Below are 16285 nucleotides of genomic sequence, written 5' to 3'. Positions count from 1 at the left end.
CTTTAGTACAATTAGTTTCTTTTCTAAGTGTTAAAGGTAGTTTACTCAGAATCCAGTGTGATTTTGCGATTTTAGTTAGCCTATAAGCCCCCCCCCCCCCCTTGCACCATCTTGATAAAAGTTACGGTTAAACAATCGTACAATACGTTTAAATACAATTGTTTTTATAAGTGGTAACGTTTATCGCCTCACCAATCTAGTATAAATATTCAGATTTTTGCCTCGAAAAGCCCCCCCCCCCCCCCCTCCCAACCCCACATCCAGGAAAAGCTGGAAAGCGGTTTTGCCGGTCACATTTTCTTAAGAGAATTTGTTTTACAGTTAATAATCAAGGTAGAAAACAATTAAATCAGTATGTAAAGGCGTGTAGCCATTACTCTTCTTAATTTTTTCCCCACCCCATTTGGCGCCCCCCCTAGGGTCGGCGCCCGGGGTGCCCCCCCCCCCCCCCCCAGCTACACCTTTTACACTAAAATGATTTACTTTCATCTCGTCAACGCAAACTCTAGAGATTTTAGACAATCCAACCCTCCAGCATTACGATATTCTCACATACTCAAACACTTTGATCTTGTCCCTATGCAATGAATTTTAAATGGGAAACAACTAAAAAAGAATATTCTCTTGTACCTATTTCGTCCAGAGATGTGTATATCATCGTACATCTACGAGTTTCTTTTATATAGTTGTTATTTTCTTATAAGATTCACTTACATGTTTAACAATCTTTGCGTTTTTTCTCCCTGAGTCATTCTGAGGCGAAACAAATCTACAATAAGTAATTATTTTCTCTATACTTTCTATATGCGAGAATGTAAAAGGGTACTAGCATTACCACCCACCTAGTGGATTCTCCATTAAATGGATGACCGAGGAGAGCACTAGAATAATTTTAAATAAGAGGCAAATAAGGTTGACTGTTGAAAAATATATAAGAAACTTTTTAAACAAGGCTTAAACAAATCATGGTATTTTTTTACTTTCTCGTATATACGTAGTATAGAGAAAGTATTGTAATCGTGCAAAAAAAAAAATCGAGATTTTTACAAATCTCGACGTTTTACACCTCACTGATACGGAAAAACATAATTTTGCAATCTTGTCCGTATGTCTGTGTGTGTGTGTGTGTGTGTGTCTGTGTGTCCGTGTGTAAACACGATAACTTGAGTACCGTTACAGCTAGGCTGGTGAAATTTCATATATAAGTATTTTATCAAAATCGTAGATCCGTATCAACTTTTGAGCGAATTCCGATAACCGGAAGTGGTACTTTTTCTACTCTGAATTTTTCAAAAGCCTATAACTTGAGTACTATTTCAGATAGATAAATGAAATTTGATATGTAAGTAAAAGAGCTAATTATCTACATTTTGTCAAATTTTGAGTAATTTCCGTTGACCGGAAGTACTTATTTACGCTATTTCCGATTTCTCAAAAAACGCATGTAAATGTATAAAGTACTAATAATATTGCGCACTATTATGCGCTTTTTTATTTAGCGTTCACTTGGTGTGCATTTCTTTTTTCTACGAGATTATATTCTATTTTAAGAAATGTGAGTATTTAAAATGGATTAAAATCATGTCTAGAAGTCTATATCCCGAGTTGACATCCCCTGTAGTGTTATATTAGGATATTCGAGAAAGTTTAGGGGAGATCACTCCTGGTTTATTTTTTTTTTATTGAATTCTTTTGAAGCTGCATATCACCTAAACACAAGAACTTATAATTTACACTTTCGTCCTGTCCCTTTATTTCAATTTTTTGATTAGTTTAGTAGAAAATTTTAACGAATATCTCACTAAACATAACGTAAATTATCATAGTTATGGAAAAACATGTTTTGACGAAACAATTATGTGTTATCTTCATGTATGCAGCGTGTCTTGATGTCATGTTGGGATTTGTCTGATTGCCCCTCCAGCACATAATCTGTAGCTGTGTTTCCAACCTTGAGAACAGATGACCACTTCTCATTGGGGAACTTAGTCACTGCCCATTCAGTCTCCTTGAACATGAATGGCTGCCATATGCCTTGTGTGCTGGAGTGTCTGTGTGATCATTTTTAAATATTCTAACAATCTGAACACCTGGCCGGGTTCTCTGGTGTTCAGTCCACTTACAAATTTCAGGGGCTAATTTAGATGACATTCCCAGGATCTGCTTGACACCATTTAAATATTGACGGTTATCTGTTTTGTCTTGGTTGTAAATAAACAACAACTTCCTGATTGTTCTGTGCAGTGTTTCTTCCAGACTTTTTTCTCGGGGGAGGGGGGGGGGGGGGGCACTTGAAATTTTCGGGGTGGCGGTAGACTTTCTTCGGGGGGGGGGGGGGGTGCGGACACTGTTAAAAGTGTATATTTTCTATATAAATTATATAAATTTCATTTCGTTTGGGGGGCGGTAAAATTTTTTCGGGGGGGGGGCTTTGTCTCTCCCCCGAAGAGATGCCTTGAAGAAACTCTGGTTCTGTGTGAAATCAAGCAAATGATTCTTAATAAATTCACTCATTTGCTTACTTCCACCACGTGACTTGCAAAATCTGAAGGTTATTCGCTTAAGTTGACAAATACAGCGTCCAACACCATTATGCAGTACATTTTTCAATAAAGGTTTTGAAATAGCTTTGTTTGACATTTCCTTTTGTTTGTTTTTCAACTTACATTTCAATAACAGATGTATTTCGTAATCTGTCTCTTGATTTCAATTTTTTTTCAAATTGTGTATTATATATTTGTTGCTACACTATATTGTCTTAACATGCGTATAACTCGTTAATACTAAAAAGTATAAAAATAATAAATACATAAAAACGTTTATAATCACAAGCTTTTATAAATGCACTAAAAAAAAGAAAATAATACACATTTTATTAAATATAAAATAATTTTTAAAAATGTAATAAATCTGCGGCCACACTAAATATATAAAAAAAAATATTTTCCTTAAATATATCAATGCACCACCACCCATATCACTATAAACCAAAGCGTGGGCCGCTATAGTAATAAGTATTTAAACAAGCGGCCCACGTTTTTATTTACAGTGATATAAACAGTAGTGCACCAATATATTTAAGGAAAGCATTTTTTAATATTTAAAGTAAACGCAGATTTATTATATTTTTTATTGGATTTTTTTCCATAACCCTTGTCCAACCAAGAACAAACTACAAGGCAGCAGTTGTTTAATTTTGGAGATGTCTTTCCAAGAAGAGTGGCTGTCCCCCAGCTCCAGACTTTTCGGTTTAGAAACCATGAGCTTTTCCGACTCGACCACACCAACCCCTTCCTCTTAATAATTTTTATTTATTTTTTTGCTCTTGATAATTTAAGCGTTTAAAATTAAAACACGTTTTGTAGTTTAAATCACAACTATTAACAGTAGACCAAACTAGCATAGATAATATGATGTTTACCAAGTTAATAAATTCAGCAAGTCTTTGAGCTAATCCTTTTAAACACATCATATAGTCAAATAATATTAAAAGTATAAAAAAAATTTCAAGATAATAAATAATATCCCATATTAAAATATTAAAACACGTGTTGTTATTAATAAATAAAACAAGTTTTTTTGTTCACGTTATACTATTATTTTCTTGTCTTTATCAGAAACATAAGATACTGGTTATTTCCCCTGGTTACAATGTTTTTTAAATGGGAAGCAATTTAATGCAAATAAAAAACTAAGGTAAATGGATTCTATTTTTCAACTATGCCAGGGGTCTGCAACCTTTTGAAGTGGGAGAGCCAAAAGTTACAATTTGCAAGATCACCCAGTGTTTAAGGAGACACTTTCTCATTTTTTTTCAATAATACGGTATTTGATTGGGTTTAGGTAAATACTTTTAAAATAAATTGGTTTAAAATAATATGAATTCATATAAAAACATACACTTGTTTCGCACACATCATAATAAATTATTTTAGCTAGCTCTGCTAGGATAATAAAATAACTATAGCACTATCTCTACCCAATTTAGAAACTAGTAACTAAAAAACTATGTCACTCAAGTCAAATAAATGCACACATACACATACAAAAATGATTTCTGAATAAAATAACAATTTCTATTGAAAATATTTGAAAAAAAATAAATACTATGTGCACTTTAGTAGTGGAAAGCATGGCCAAGGGGATGACCACAACACAGTTGTGGGGCTGGGCCTTGTGCCCAAGCAACTGTCAGCAAACAATCTACTTCACCTATTCTTAGTGTTTTTATCTTGTTTAAAGTATTTTTACGGTATAATATTTTTATGAGTTGAGAAAATAAAATAATATAATTTTTATGGAACTGGCGAGCCGCATCTTGACATCAAAAGAGCGCAGGTTGCCGACCCCTGAACTATGCGATATATTTAATATTATTATTTATTAAACATTGTTTTATTGCTCATATATTATTATATTTATACCTTGCTAGTTTGTTTATTTACAAAATATACATCAAATTCCCGTGCCAATTAGAGAATGAAACTCAAAGACCTTGTATACTGGTAAGTTCGTTGATTTTAAAATCACAAACTACAAAGACAAATATTTAGCACAAAACGAAACGCTTAAACAATTCTAACGTTTGTTAGACTAAAGACGTTAATTTTTAACCAGCTACAGATCACAACTTGTTGAGATCAGACCTACCTTTCCGAATCAGCAAGTACATACAACACATCTGATGATGTGAAAGTCGGTATATAGCTAACATTGTACATTTAGCCATCAGAGATAAGTGATAGGATCATGACGTTGTACGTTTTGTACTTATTCAGTTCTAGTCTACACCTCTAAAAGTTGACGCATACCATTAAACTAGTCTACATCTCCCCTAGCACTGGTCTACAACTCCCCTAGCACTAGTCTACACCTCCCCAGCACTAGTCTACACCTTCCCCGGCACTTGTCTACACATCCCCCAGCACTAGTCTACACCTCCCCCAGCACTAGTCTACACCTCCCCTAGCACTAGTCTACACCTCCCCCAGCACTAGTCTACACCTCCCCCAGCACTAGTCTACATCTCCCCAGCACTTGTCTACACCTCCCCTAGCACTAGTCTACACCTCCCCTGGCACTAGTCTACACCTCCCCTAGCACTAGTCTACACCTCCCTAGCACTAGTCTACATCTCCCCCCCCCCAGCACTAGTCTACATCTCCCCAGGACTAGTCTACACCTCCCCCAGTACTAGTCTACACCTCCCCAGCACTAGTCTACACCTCCCCAGCACTTGTCTACACCTCCCCCAGCACTAGTCTACACCTACGATTATTCATCTCTCGACTACTCAAACAGCATTATCCAAATAAAATAAAGATAAAATAAACATTTTCCAAAAAAATAAAAAAAATAAATAAGATATGTAAGACTATCCAACCCTCCACCATTACGCTATCCTCACATACTCAAACACTTTGATCTAGTCCCTTGATTTTAAGGGATCCAAAATTTTACTATTCGCAAAAAGCTTTCTAACATTACAATTGCGGTAGTTTGACATCTTCAATAATTCAGCAGGTCATTGACCTAATACTTTATTACATATTTATAGGTAATTAATCATTCAGAAATCCAAAAAATATTTAAGAGGCAAAAAAGGTTGACCGATGAACTATGTTAAAGAAATAATAGGCCTTAAATAAATGAAGGTAATAATTTTTTTTAAATAATATAATTGTTTGCATTCTTCTAGTGTTGCTGTATATCTCAAAAACACATAGATCTAGTATAGGGGTCGGCAACCTGCGGCTCGCGAGCCGCATGCGTCTCTTTTGATATCAAGATGCGGCTCTCCAGCTCCTTGAACAGATACTAATAATCTTAATAAAAAAATAAAATATTAGAAATAAAAAAAATGTTTGTGGCTCTTTAAAACCAGGGAAATTTTGAAAATTGTAACTTTTGCCTCTTCCGCTTCAAAAGGTTGCCGACCCCTGATATAATATACATTTAGATTTTGTCCCTTGTTTTCAATTTTTTTTTTTTTTTTTTTTTTGTGTTATATAATTTGTTGTGTTTATTCAAAGCTGGAAATTTGTAAGCATAAAATGCACAATGAACACGATTTTAAAAACAATAAGACCAATACTTTAAAATCTGGCGTCGCTCAGTGAACATATCAAGTTTGCGAATAGTATATACATTAGATTTCTCCATGGGTTAAGTCCAATTATATATAACATCTGACATTCTGCACGAGTGAGTAAGACTCAAATCTTCCGAGAATTTAAAAATAATTTAAGCTGGTCTGGATGATAAGTGATACATGACTTGGTAACTATACTCAAAAAAAAAGTAAAAAAAAAATGATGACATTGCAACTTGGATGAAAATCTTGTGAGTCCTTGATGCTTTTATCTGCTGAAAATAGTTGAATAAATCACCAACCACGGCCACGATCGTTTCCATTAACAATTTCAACTCCAGCATCTTGAATAAGCCTTTTTGCTTCAGAAATAGCGTTTTTGCTCCCAGATAACTCAACAGAACTTCTACCAGATGAGTCGCCATCACGTGACACCTTTATCCGACAACCACTGTCTGCTTCCATGTCTCGTATTCTGCTTCCACCACGACCGATGATTCTGCCTACTTCAGATGACTCAACATAAATTGTTTCAGATTCGCCACCACCATCACCTCCAAAGCCTCTACCACCGCCGCCACCACCACCACGGCTTCCCCATCCATCGCCGCTATCACGTTCTCTTCTGCCATATCCTCCTCCACCACGTCCTCCACGCCCCCCGCCATATCCACCACGTCTACCTCCACCACCATTATAATCACCACCACTAAGGCATTTTTCAATTAGTCTCTTGGCATTTTCAATCTCTTCCGTTGTTCCACTGATTTCAACAGATTTCATTCCATCCTCATCCTCATCTCTGGATATTTTGATTCTGGCATTACTGTCTTGTTCTAGATCTCTGATTTTACTTCCACCACGACCTATGATCTTTCCCACATTTGAAGACTCAACCATCATTGTTGTTGAACTTACGCCGCCACCACGGCCTCCGCCAAAAGATCCGCTAAATGACATTTTGTCTAGATGTGTTTTGAACGCTACAACTCTGGAACTGCAATTCAAGGGATCCAAAAATTCTTAATTAATGTTGTTAAAATAATGATGGTATTCGGTAAATAGGTGGTTTCCCATCTGGTAAAATGAAGCCGGTCATTAAGCTAATACTTTTCTACATACTTTAGAGCAAATTAGTTATTCAGAAGTTCAAAACTTATGAAAATCGGTCAAAACATTAGATAAGAAAATATTAATATCTAAGTAGTATATACTTATCAAAACAATTGTTTTGTAATTATTGTATTATTACTTTTGATCTCACACACATTTTTAAAGATTTAAGTTGCTTCCCTTTGTTTCAATTAAAATGTTATATGGGAAACAACTACCAAACGAAAATAAACTTTAGTTTCTATTCAGTTCAGGGATGTGCCGCGATGTATTTTCCGTCAACTAAATTTACGCTGCCATAAAATCTAAAATGGAGAATTCTACACATGTCATAGATGTGTCTAGCAGTTAAGGCACATTATTCCTCTATCTTACAGTAACAAGATAGCCATATTTCTTCTTGTTTGCCGATAATGATGTGGATGAGGTATGGCGTCTATGCCACAGAGTGCTTGGGTTTCACGATACTGATGTTGGAGTTTTCATTTGTAGATTTTAAAACGTTTCGGTCTGTGGCCAGCTCACAGTTCTAAGACAGCGTTCTCTAACAGCTCCATGAGTATATACACGTACATCTACGAGTTCCCTTTGTATAATTGTTATTTGCTGATATGTTTCACTTGAATGTTTAGCAATCTTTGCGGCTTTTTTTTTGTTCCCAATCGTTCTGAGTGCGACAAAAGCTAATATAAGCAATTAATTTTAATATATTAAGTTTGACTTAGTCATGTGTGGCGGTAAAAGTGTTATGCCGCCATCTTACCTTGTCTACGACACCCACCAGTTACCCGCATTCTTATACCCCCACCCCATCACACTCAGTTTTTGTATGTTATTTCAACACCCAGATCGTTGGTCATCTGACATAGCGGCCAATCATATCATTGGCTTGACCAACACGTGGACACCTACATCACTGTCCAGTATTATTTACTTAGTTCATTTTTATTTCCTGTAAAGCTTTTTATCTCATAAAATATGTATCAATGTTACCAAGTATTTGTGACAAATAATAAACGCACATGTAGCCTACGCTTGCAGATAACTGTGTGTTATATTGAGCAACATAGAAGTTTACTCCATGCCGTAAACTGCGGACATTGGGTTGACCCGAGTCATCGGACCTGATTATTAATTTTACTTGTCGGCTGTAAACCCTTGCAAGACAAATGGTCATCAGACTTGGCTAATAGCTTTGTGACTGCTTGCCGTTACTAGCTACTGCAACGTTATAACACTTTGCTCTGTCCCTGACTTAGTTCACGTGACAGTTGAATCAGATACTTACTGATTACTATTTTACTTTACAATATTCCCGGCAGAGAAGTGGCTCGGACTGTATAAAACTGTATTACTGTATAAAAAGTTTTGCCCATGACATGGGGACTCTTTATCTTTTTACTGTTGACATCATGGTGTTCGATAGAATAACGTCTTCATAACTAAACGTGATGTCTATCTCAATATCTTGTTCATTGATCACTTTGTTTTATTGAGTTTTAAATGCCGTGTTTCACACTGTTGTCAATCATTTACAGCGTACAAAGGTTACTTCAACTGTTCTGTTTCTAATGATGTCTATATTACATTAACCATTATAACTTGACATTTTTTAATTAAAACTAAACTTGGCCGTGTAGGTCATGCTGGTATAGCAGTTTCTGGGCCAAAACAAAATAAAGCGGGAGTGATCTACGTTTGAACGTCAACTTTTTCAAAATCTCTATTTAGATTTTTTTTTTAAATTTGTAATACATCCTTTAAATTCCGTTAAAGTAGGATGGTGTAAAAAAAAAAGTCAAAAGGTTATTACATTTGTGAGCACAATTACAATACTTTCGCTATGCTCTGTATACGAGGAGGTACAATGGAACTAGCATTACAACCCACCTAGTGGATTTTACATTAAATGGAGAACGAAGGAGAGTTCTAGAATAATTTACATAAGAAGAAAAAAAGGTTTGTCGTTGAACCGTGTGACAGAAACGTTTTAAACAAGGCTTAAATAAATCATTGAATTAAATTATGCTAATAAAATAATTGTTTGCAAACGTCAAGTGCAGCTACATGCCACATAAGGACAGACAATTTTCATTTACATCTAGTCCCTTGGTTTCTTTTTTTTTTAAATCTTTATTGACACTTTGAAACACGTACATCAGTAGAGACATATAATACATAATGTGTACAATGTGGAATGTATATTTAATTATATAGAAAAGAAGACATAAGTAAATATGTTTAGCAAACAAGGTTTAACTTAATACATATACAAATTCAAATGCTAAATTCAACTTAAAATAAGATGAAATAAGGGTTACAACAAAAAAGAAAATAGTATATTAAAAAAAAATATGCTCTAAAACAAAACTTCCAGCAAATTTAGAGAATAGTGCTCTAAATAAAATTTCGATTATAGGGTGACGTAAGGTCATGGCGAAAAGGGGTGGGGGGAGGGGGAGGATAGTTGCGTTGCTTTTAATGTTGGGCTGGATGACGTATTGTGTCAATTGCGTTGTTTTAACTACCAAAGGGGCCAAGGAATATAACCTCTACTAGTGTAGAATGTGTGTATTTAATTTGTTGTTTCCCTTCGACCGGTCTTCTATCGGTTAACTATTTGTTAGGCTTCATGCTGCATTCTGTTCTTTAGTTTAGGAAGGGGGGGGGGGGGGGGGGGGGTTGGGTAGTTGGGGTGAAAAGTGTGTATGTGTGTGTGTGTGGGGGGGGGGGGGGTTAATGGGTATAACTTATACCAGCTTCCCGACAATTTAGGGAAGTTAAAGAGCTGAGTACTTTGTTAGAAACAGGGTGAAATAAGGTTATAAACAAACAAAGAGCATGAATATATGAGTGCTCATACATATTTCTAACAAATTGAATAAAAAAGTTTTAAATAGTGTGAAACAAGGATCACCAAACAAATAATAACAGAACATTTTCAAAATACCTATTCAAAGCAAATGTGAGCTTACACAAAGCCTCTAACACAAGTTTGGATGGGATTACTGTAAATAATTTTTAAATGTAAAGGCATAACAATTTTATGCGTTTTCAAAGTAGGTTTAGTTAAAAAGAGCATTAGTTGTGTATAGAGTTTAAGAGCTGAGCACTCCGTTTGAAACAGGGTAAAATAAGGTTATAAACAAAAAAGGGCATTTTTGTAGAATATAAGTGCTTGTACATATGTCTAATAAATTTAGTCCAGTACAAAAGTTGAATTTTTTATTTTTTTTTTAAATATGGTGAAACAAGGATCACCAAACAAACAATAACAGAGCATTATCTAAATATCTATTCAGAGTAAGTGTAGGATTACACAAATGCTGCAACTAAATTTTGAATAAGATTACTGTTCATTTTCCCTTGATTTCCTTTTTTTGCCTCAGACATGTAATTTACCGCGTCAGTTGTGTGTTCGCTTTAGTATTACAGTTTTCATCATTGGCTTGTGAGGACTGATACAGATTTACAATAGTAATATTTCTTTCTTACTTGTAGCCTACTTTCATTCAAGGTGGTTTACTTATACATAGCTCTAATACAAAACGTCTTAATATAAAAAAAAATAAAAAATATAAAAATAAAACAACCTGAAAATGCAAACGTGTAATTAAATGGTGATTCAATGGATTTTCCTTGATTTTCAAAGATTCAAAAGTTTTATTAAGACACTTACCCAAAATATATCATTTGGCGTCAGTTTCACCAATAAAAAAAATTAGCAAGTCATCAAGCTAATGGTTTTCTTTTACATTTTAGAGCAAGTTAAATATTCTAAAAGAAAAGAAAAATTATCAAAATGGACAAAATAGTTCATAACAACATACACTACATGTGGTAATACAATAAATAAATCAAACAATTTCGTTATGTAGTGTAATTATTTTTGTTATTGTTCAGCAAAACTGTGTGTATTAGTTGCTTCCCCTACTTAAAATAAATATAAAAATGGTAAGCAAATGGGAAGCAACTAATAGAAATAAATAATGCAAATAATTCAACAACGCAATATCTTTAAGGTTATTATTTATTAAACAGTGTTTAATAAACAGGGTTTGTCCCCCCCCCCCCACCCGAAAATTCAAGAATAGACAAAAATGCCCAATAATTGTATAATTGATTGTGTGTATATTGAAGATTAGACACTCGTTGTTTTTTTTGTTTTTTTTTTTTTTGTATTACTTGTTTCCTTCTTTAGCTAAAAAGAGATATTGTAGTTGTTTTCCTTGGTTCAAAGACTTTTCCACTGACATCATATGCAAGGACTCTATAACAATAGACAATAGCATTAACCTAGGCCTAAACAGCCATTCCCAGTCATTTACATTGTACTTAATTTCAGAGTTTTGTGTGGTATTGCTATTGCATTGTTTGTCTTCATATTTTTTGTTTATTCCCTCTGTGAGCTGAAACTTACGACGTGTGTTCAGCTGCCGACCAAAATCGTCAAGAACCCGTCGTTTAGTCTCCTCTATGTCATGTCGTCTATGTTCCGTCGAGGGATGCGTCGCATAAATTTTCCGTCAACTAGATTTACAGAGATTGTGATGGATGAGTCTAGCAGTTATTCTTCTATCCTACAGGTATAAGATAGCCTCATTGTCTACTTGTTTGCCGATAACGATAAGGGTGAAGTGTGGAGATTCTGCCACGGAGTGCTTTGGTCTCACGAGAATGATGCAGGCGTTTTTTTTTTGTCACACAATATCTAAGAGAGCGTCCTCTAATAGCGCTTTGAGTATATTATTATCAACGTACAGTAACGAGTTCCTTTTAAATAGTTGTTATTTGCTGATATGTTTAACTTACATGTTTAGCAATCTTTGCTGTTTTTTTCTTCTCGGTCATTCTAATGGCGATAACTAGTAATATAATCATTTTTTTTTTAAATATATTATGTTTAACAAAATCGTCTTTGACGGTAAAAGTGTTAAACCACAATCTTGCCTTGCCTTTGACTCCACAAGTTACCAGTATTCTTATTATTAAGTACCTGTTACGCTTACCTGAAATCGTTGTAAAGTTGAGAGAAACTACTAATGTGATATAATTTAATGATATTTCGTCAAGCTAACTGAAACGGACAGGAATACAAAACTACGTTTTTCGTGCTCTGGATGGTTATAAAAAAGTCCAAATTTGCCCAAATCTCGATTTAGATGTTTTCTATTTTTTTATATGTATATGTATATATATATATATATATATATATATATATATATATATATATATATATATATATATATATATATATATATATATATATATAAATATGTATATATATATATATATATATATATATATATATATATATATATATATATATATATATATATATATATATATATATTTATATATATATATATATATATATATATATATATATATATATATATACATACATACATACACACATATATGTATATATATATATATATATATATATATATATATATATATATATATATATATATATATATATATATATAAGTAGCCCGCTCGTCTAAATTTTAAATAGTGTATTACCTGAGTATTTTAATCAATTTTATAGCAATGTATAACCACTCTGAGATAACGAGCCAGACAACAAAGTCAACAATAAGTCCGAACTCATTTCGAGCCCGTAATAATCGTGTTTTACAAATGATTGTATTACGCCAGGGGTCGGCAACCTTTTGAAGCGGGAGAGCCAAAAGTTACAATTTTCAAAATTTCCCTGGTTTTAAAGAGCCACAAACATTTTTTTAATTTCAAATATTTTATCTTTTTATTAAGATTATTAGTATTTGTTCAAGGAGCTGGAGAGCCGCATCTTGATATCAAAAGAGCCGCATGCGGCTCGCGAGCCGCAGGTTGCCGACCCCTGTATTACGCCTATGGTTACCGAAATATGCCAAATAATGTTGGCTGGTCAAAATTATATAAACACGTAAGCTTGATTTTGCAATGGTTTCTCGCGTTATGTTTATTTTTATGATTTTTTGTATTTATATTATTAGTTTTGAATACATTCATTTTTATAGCTATAGAATTCTTTAGTATGCCTCATTTAAATAATAAATAAGAGAATAAATGGCTCTTTAATTTACATAGTACAAAACTATTTAAATGAGCTTTATGGGCACTTGTGTTTTAATGAAGGGCAGTAAGTTATGGAAGTAGTGTGAACGTCTGCCTATCTTTCAAAGCAGAGCTCTTGTAGATTTTATATTTTTCTACGCATCAGTGTGTGTTAGTTACTGTAGAACAATCACTGCTATAGTAGACCTGTTTGTTTTTTACGAAACCACTATCAAGGTGCACGAAAAACATTATTTATGAAAAGAAAATTCATTGTTTTTTTTTGTCGGAATTGGGCCCCTAAACGTCGTGCCCCCCCCCCCCCCCCGCATTGCGGGGTCTGGCGGCACTGTAGTTCCGCCCCTGGTTTTGTCCCTTTATTTGGACAGAAAGTTTTTCGATATTTTAGATGTATATTTTGTAATGGCCTATAATATTTTTTTCTAAAGGAAAGTTGGCATATTAAAGCAGTTTTTTTTTTCCATTTATCGTACACTATTTTTCTCTCCAGAGTGTTTGCTGTTTAAGCGATTATTTAAAACTGAATAAGAGGGAGAGGGTAGGGGTGATGTGTCAGTCAGTGAATCGTGACATTTCTATGTTTAGTTTTGCAGCATTTGTGACTGTTGAGTACAGGGGAGGGGAGGCATAAAGTAGGCGAGACACTTGTCATGTTGTGTTGTTTTCGGGGTGATGTTTGTGTTGTTGTCTGAGTTTAACTTGGTTATAAAGTGTTGGGCCTACAGTGGGGTCTCAAAGTCGAAATATTGTTAGAAGTGTTCCCATAAAAGGAAGAAAAGAAAGGTTATGGAAAGTGGAAATAAATAAATTTTAAACCATTGAAGCTGAGTTTACAGTTTTATGTAGACCCCCTATATCTAACAAAAAAAATATGTTTGAACCATTTTACAAAACATTTAAATGCCATGTAGGCAAAGGGATAGTACGTAAATATTAGTCATGTCCCGTCGAAGCCGAGCAAAGGGAGTGGCTCTTGATGAAATTAAAGGGAAGAGTTAAGGGTAGGGATTGTGTGTCATAGTCGGTAGACCGTGTCGTTATAAGTATTTTTAGATGGTCGCTTGATTGCAAAAAATCCAAAATAATGCACGAGAAGAAGCGCTGCAACGTCGTAAAGGTGTCAGTTTTATCTCTTTTAATATTTAGCAGGTCATTAAGCTAAAGGTTTTCTATATATTTTAGAGCAGAATAAATTTTCTAAAATAAAACATAATTTATCAGGTGACAAAAAAACAATTTATATTTATTAATACATGTGCTAAGTATAACAAATACAGTAATCAATTCAGTTTACTTAGTATTATTTTTTTTTCTTTAGCAAAAACTTAGTTTGTTAGTTGCTTCCCTTGGTAACAATAAATGTACAAATGGGAAGCAGCTAATACAAATTAATATTGCAAATCTATTATATTTTTCAAAAACGCAATAAACTCAGTGTTATTGTTTAATAAACAATGGTTTATTGCGCAACTTATATTTATAACTAGCGAGCTTATTTATTTACAAATATGGATGAAACATACGTGCCAATTAAAGAATGAAAATCGAAGATCTTTTGTACTGATAATTTTCGCTGATATTAAATAAATGTAGTATTACGTATGCACCATCTTTTTTTTTGATAGTATGAAAATCAATGCACAAATTATGAAACTCCATATTCACTCATTTATTCACACTGCGAGTTATTTACTAAATCAAATAAGTAGGTGCTAACTTCAAAAGTGAGAAATCGAAAACAAAAAGTTGTTTGAGCTCCAATATTCTTTATAATGAATTATTTTTTGTTCCGTGATGTTTTCAAAGCAGTGTATAAGATGTAAAGAAATATGATTACTGAAGAAATAAAGCTCTCGTTTAATATTTACATTTTTTTTTCTTTGAGTTTTATTAAACGCAGTTTTAAAAAATCCTATTTGCACGAGCTATTCTTTAGATAGCCACCCCTTTTCTTCTTTCTTTTCAACCCACAGTGGAGTTAAGGCCAGTTACAACACCCCATCACGCCTTTTATGCTTTACTATTTTTTGTTTCGTTTCTATCCAAAACGTTTCCCTAATTTGTATGTATTTTACAGTTTCTCTAAACCGGTTGTTATCGGGACACCCACTTCTTCATCATTGACTTTTTCATGGTTTGCTTTGTCTGGGTAGTCGCCACGCTTTTACTTTTTAAACACGTTGTAACAGACTGTACTATTTATGTTGCTGTTTGGAGTGATCTTTGTATGGCAGGAGAATGTCTGGCCAACGTAAAGTCATGCATGAGTGATTCACCTAGCACTACTTCGCACCTCGCTTTTTACTAATCTGCGTCTCTCCTCGCACTATTCCACACTTCCACTAGACAGCACCTTCCCCTAAGACTATTCAACACCTCCCCTGGTATTAGACCGCATCTCCCCTAGCACTCGTTCCCGTCGATGCAGTAAAAGTCGCCTCTCAATTCAAAAGGTAAAATATCTGATTAGATAACAAGCTGGGTACGACTTAAATGTTTAGCAAGCTTTGAGGTTTTTAAAATTACAAAACATTGACTACTACCTCCACGAGATCCCCCATTCCCAACCCACACGTATCCCGGCTAAAAGAAAATCAAAACAAAAAACAACACGATAATAAAAGGTAATGACCTGATAACACATAGACGACGAAGACGATATTGTAGTGAAGGGTAAATGAAGGACATAAGAACATAGGACGTGACAAACTCAACTGATAGCACAGATAAACTCGGGGAATGTCTGAGCTACGGTGACCGAACTAAACTCATACACACAGAGGACACGACCTTAGGGACCACGAGGCGACAACGACGAGCCTACGGCCAAGTTACAACCCCCCCCCCTCATTGTAGATGACAAGGCAGGGAACAAGCACACAACACATCAAGCCAAACGACGACCAAGACATTATGTAGTTAAGGACTAATGAGGGACAACTACAAACAGAACGTGACAGACTACATCAACAGTCTAGCAAAACCCGTGGAATGATG

General features: G+C 34.5%; 1 protein-coding gene and 1 pseudogene across 2 annotated transcripts; both read right to left on the bottom strand.

Moving 5' to 3' along the window:
• Positions 1-1855: 1855 nt before the first annotated feature.
• LOC131935200 (large ribosomal subunit protein mL43-like) lies at positions 1856-2640 on the bottom strand (annotated as a pseudogene).
• A 3372-nt stretch (positions 2641-6012) lies between these two features.
• On the bottom strand, positions 6013-7061 carry LOC131935201 (uncharacterized). 2 transcript variants are annotated; one of them, XM_059291574.1, is made up of 2 exons: positions 6766-7061; positions 6013-6729 (listed from the first exon to the last, which is right to left on the bottom strand). In XM_059291574.1, the coding sequence occupies exons 1-2, from the start codon at positions 7049-7051 to the stop codon at positions 6386-6388; spliced, it is 630 nt and encodes a 209-aa protein (XP_059147557.1). In that variant the 5' UTR covers positions 7052-7061; the 3' UTR covers positions 6013-6385. The 2 variants fall into 2 exon arrangements, with proteins under 2 accessions (XP_059147557.1, XP_059147556.1); XM_059291573.1 differs by having other exon boundaries at positions 6013-7061.
• Between the last annotated feature and the right edge of the window lie 9224 nt (positions 7062-16285).

The sequence above is a fragment of the Physella acuta genome, unplaced genomic scaffold, assembly GCF_028476545.2.
Source record: "Physella acuta isolate Inbredline_101_S28 unplaced genomic scaffold, ASM2847654v3 ptg000136l, whole genome shotgun sequence".
NCBI lineage: Eukaryota > Metazoa > Mollusca > Gastropoda > Physidae > Physella > Physella acuta.
This window is presented reverse-complemented; position numbering and strand designations above follow the sequence as displayed.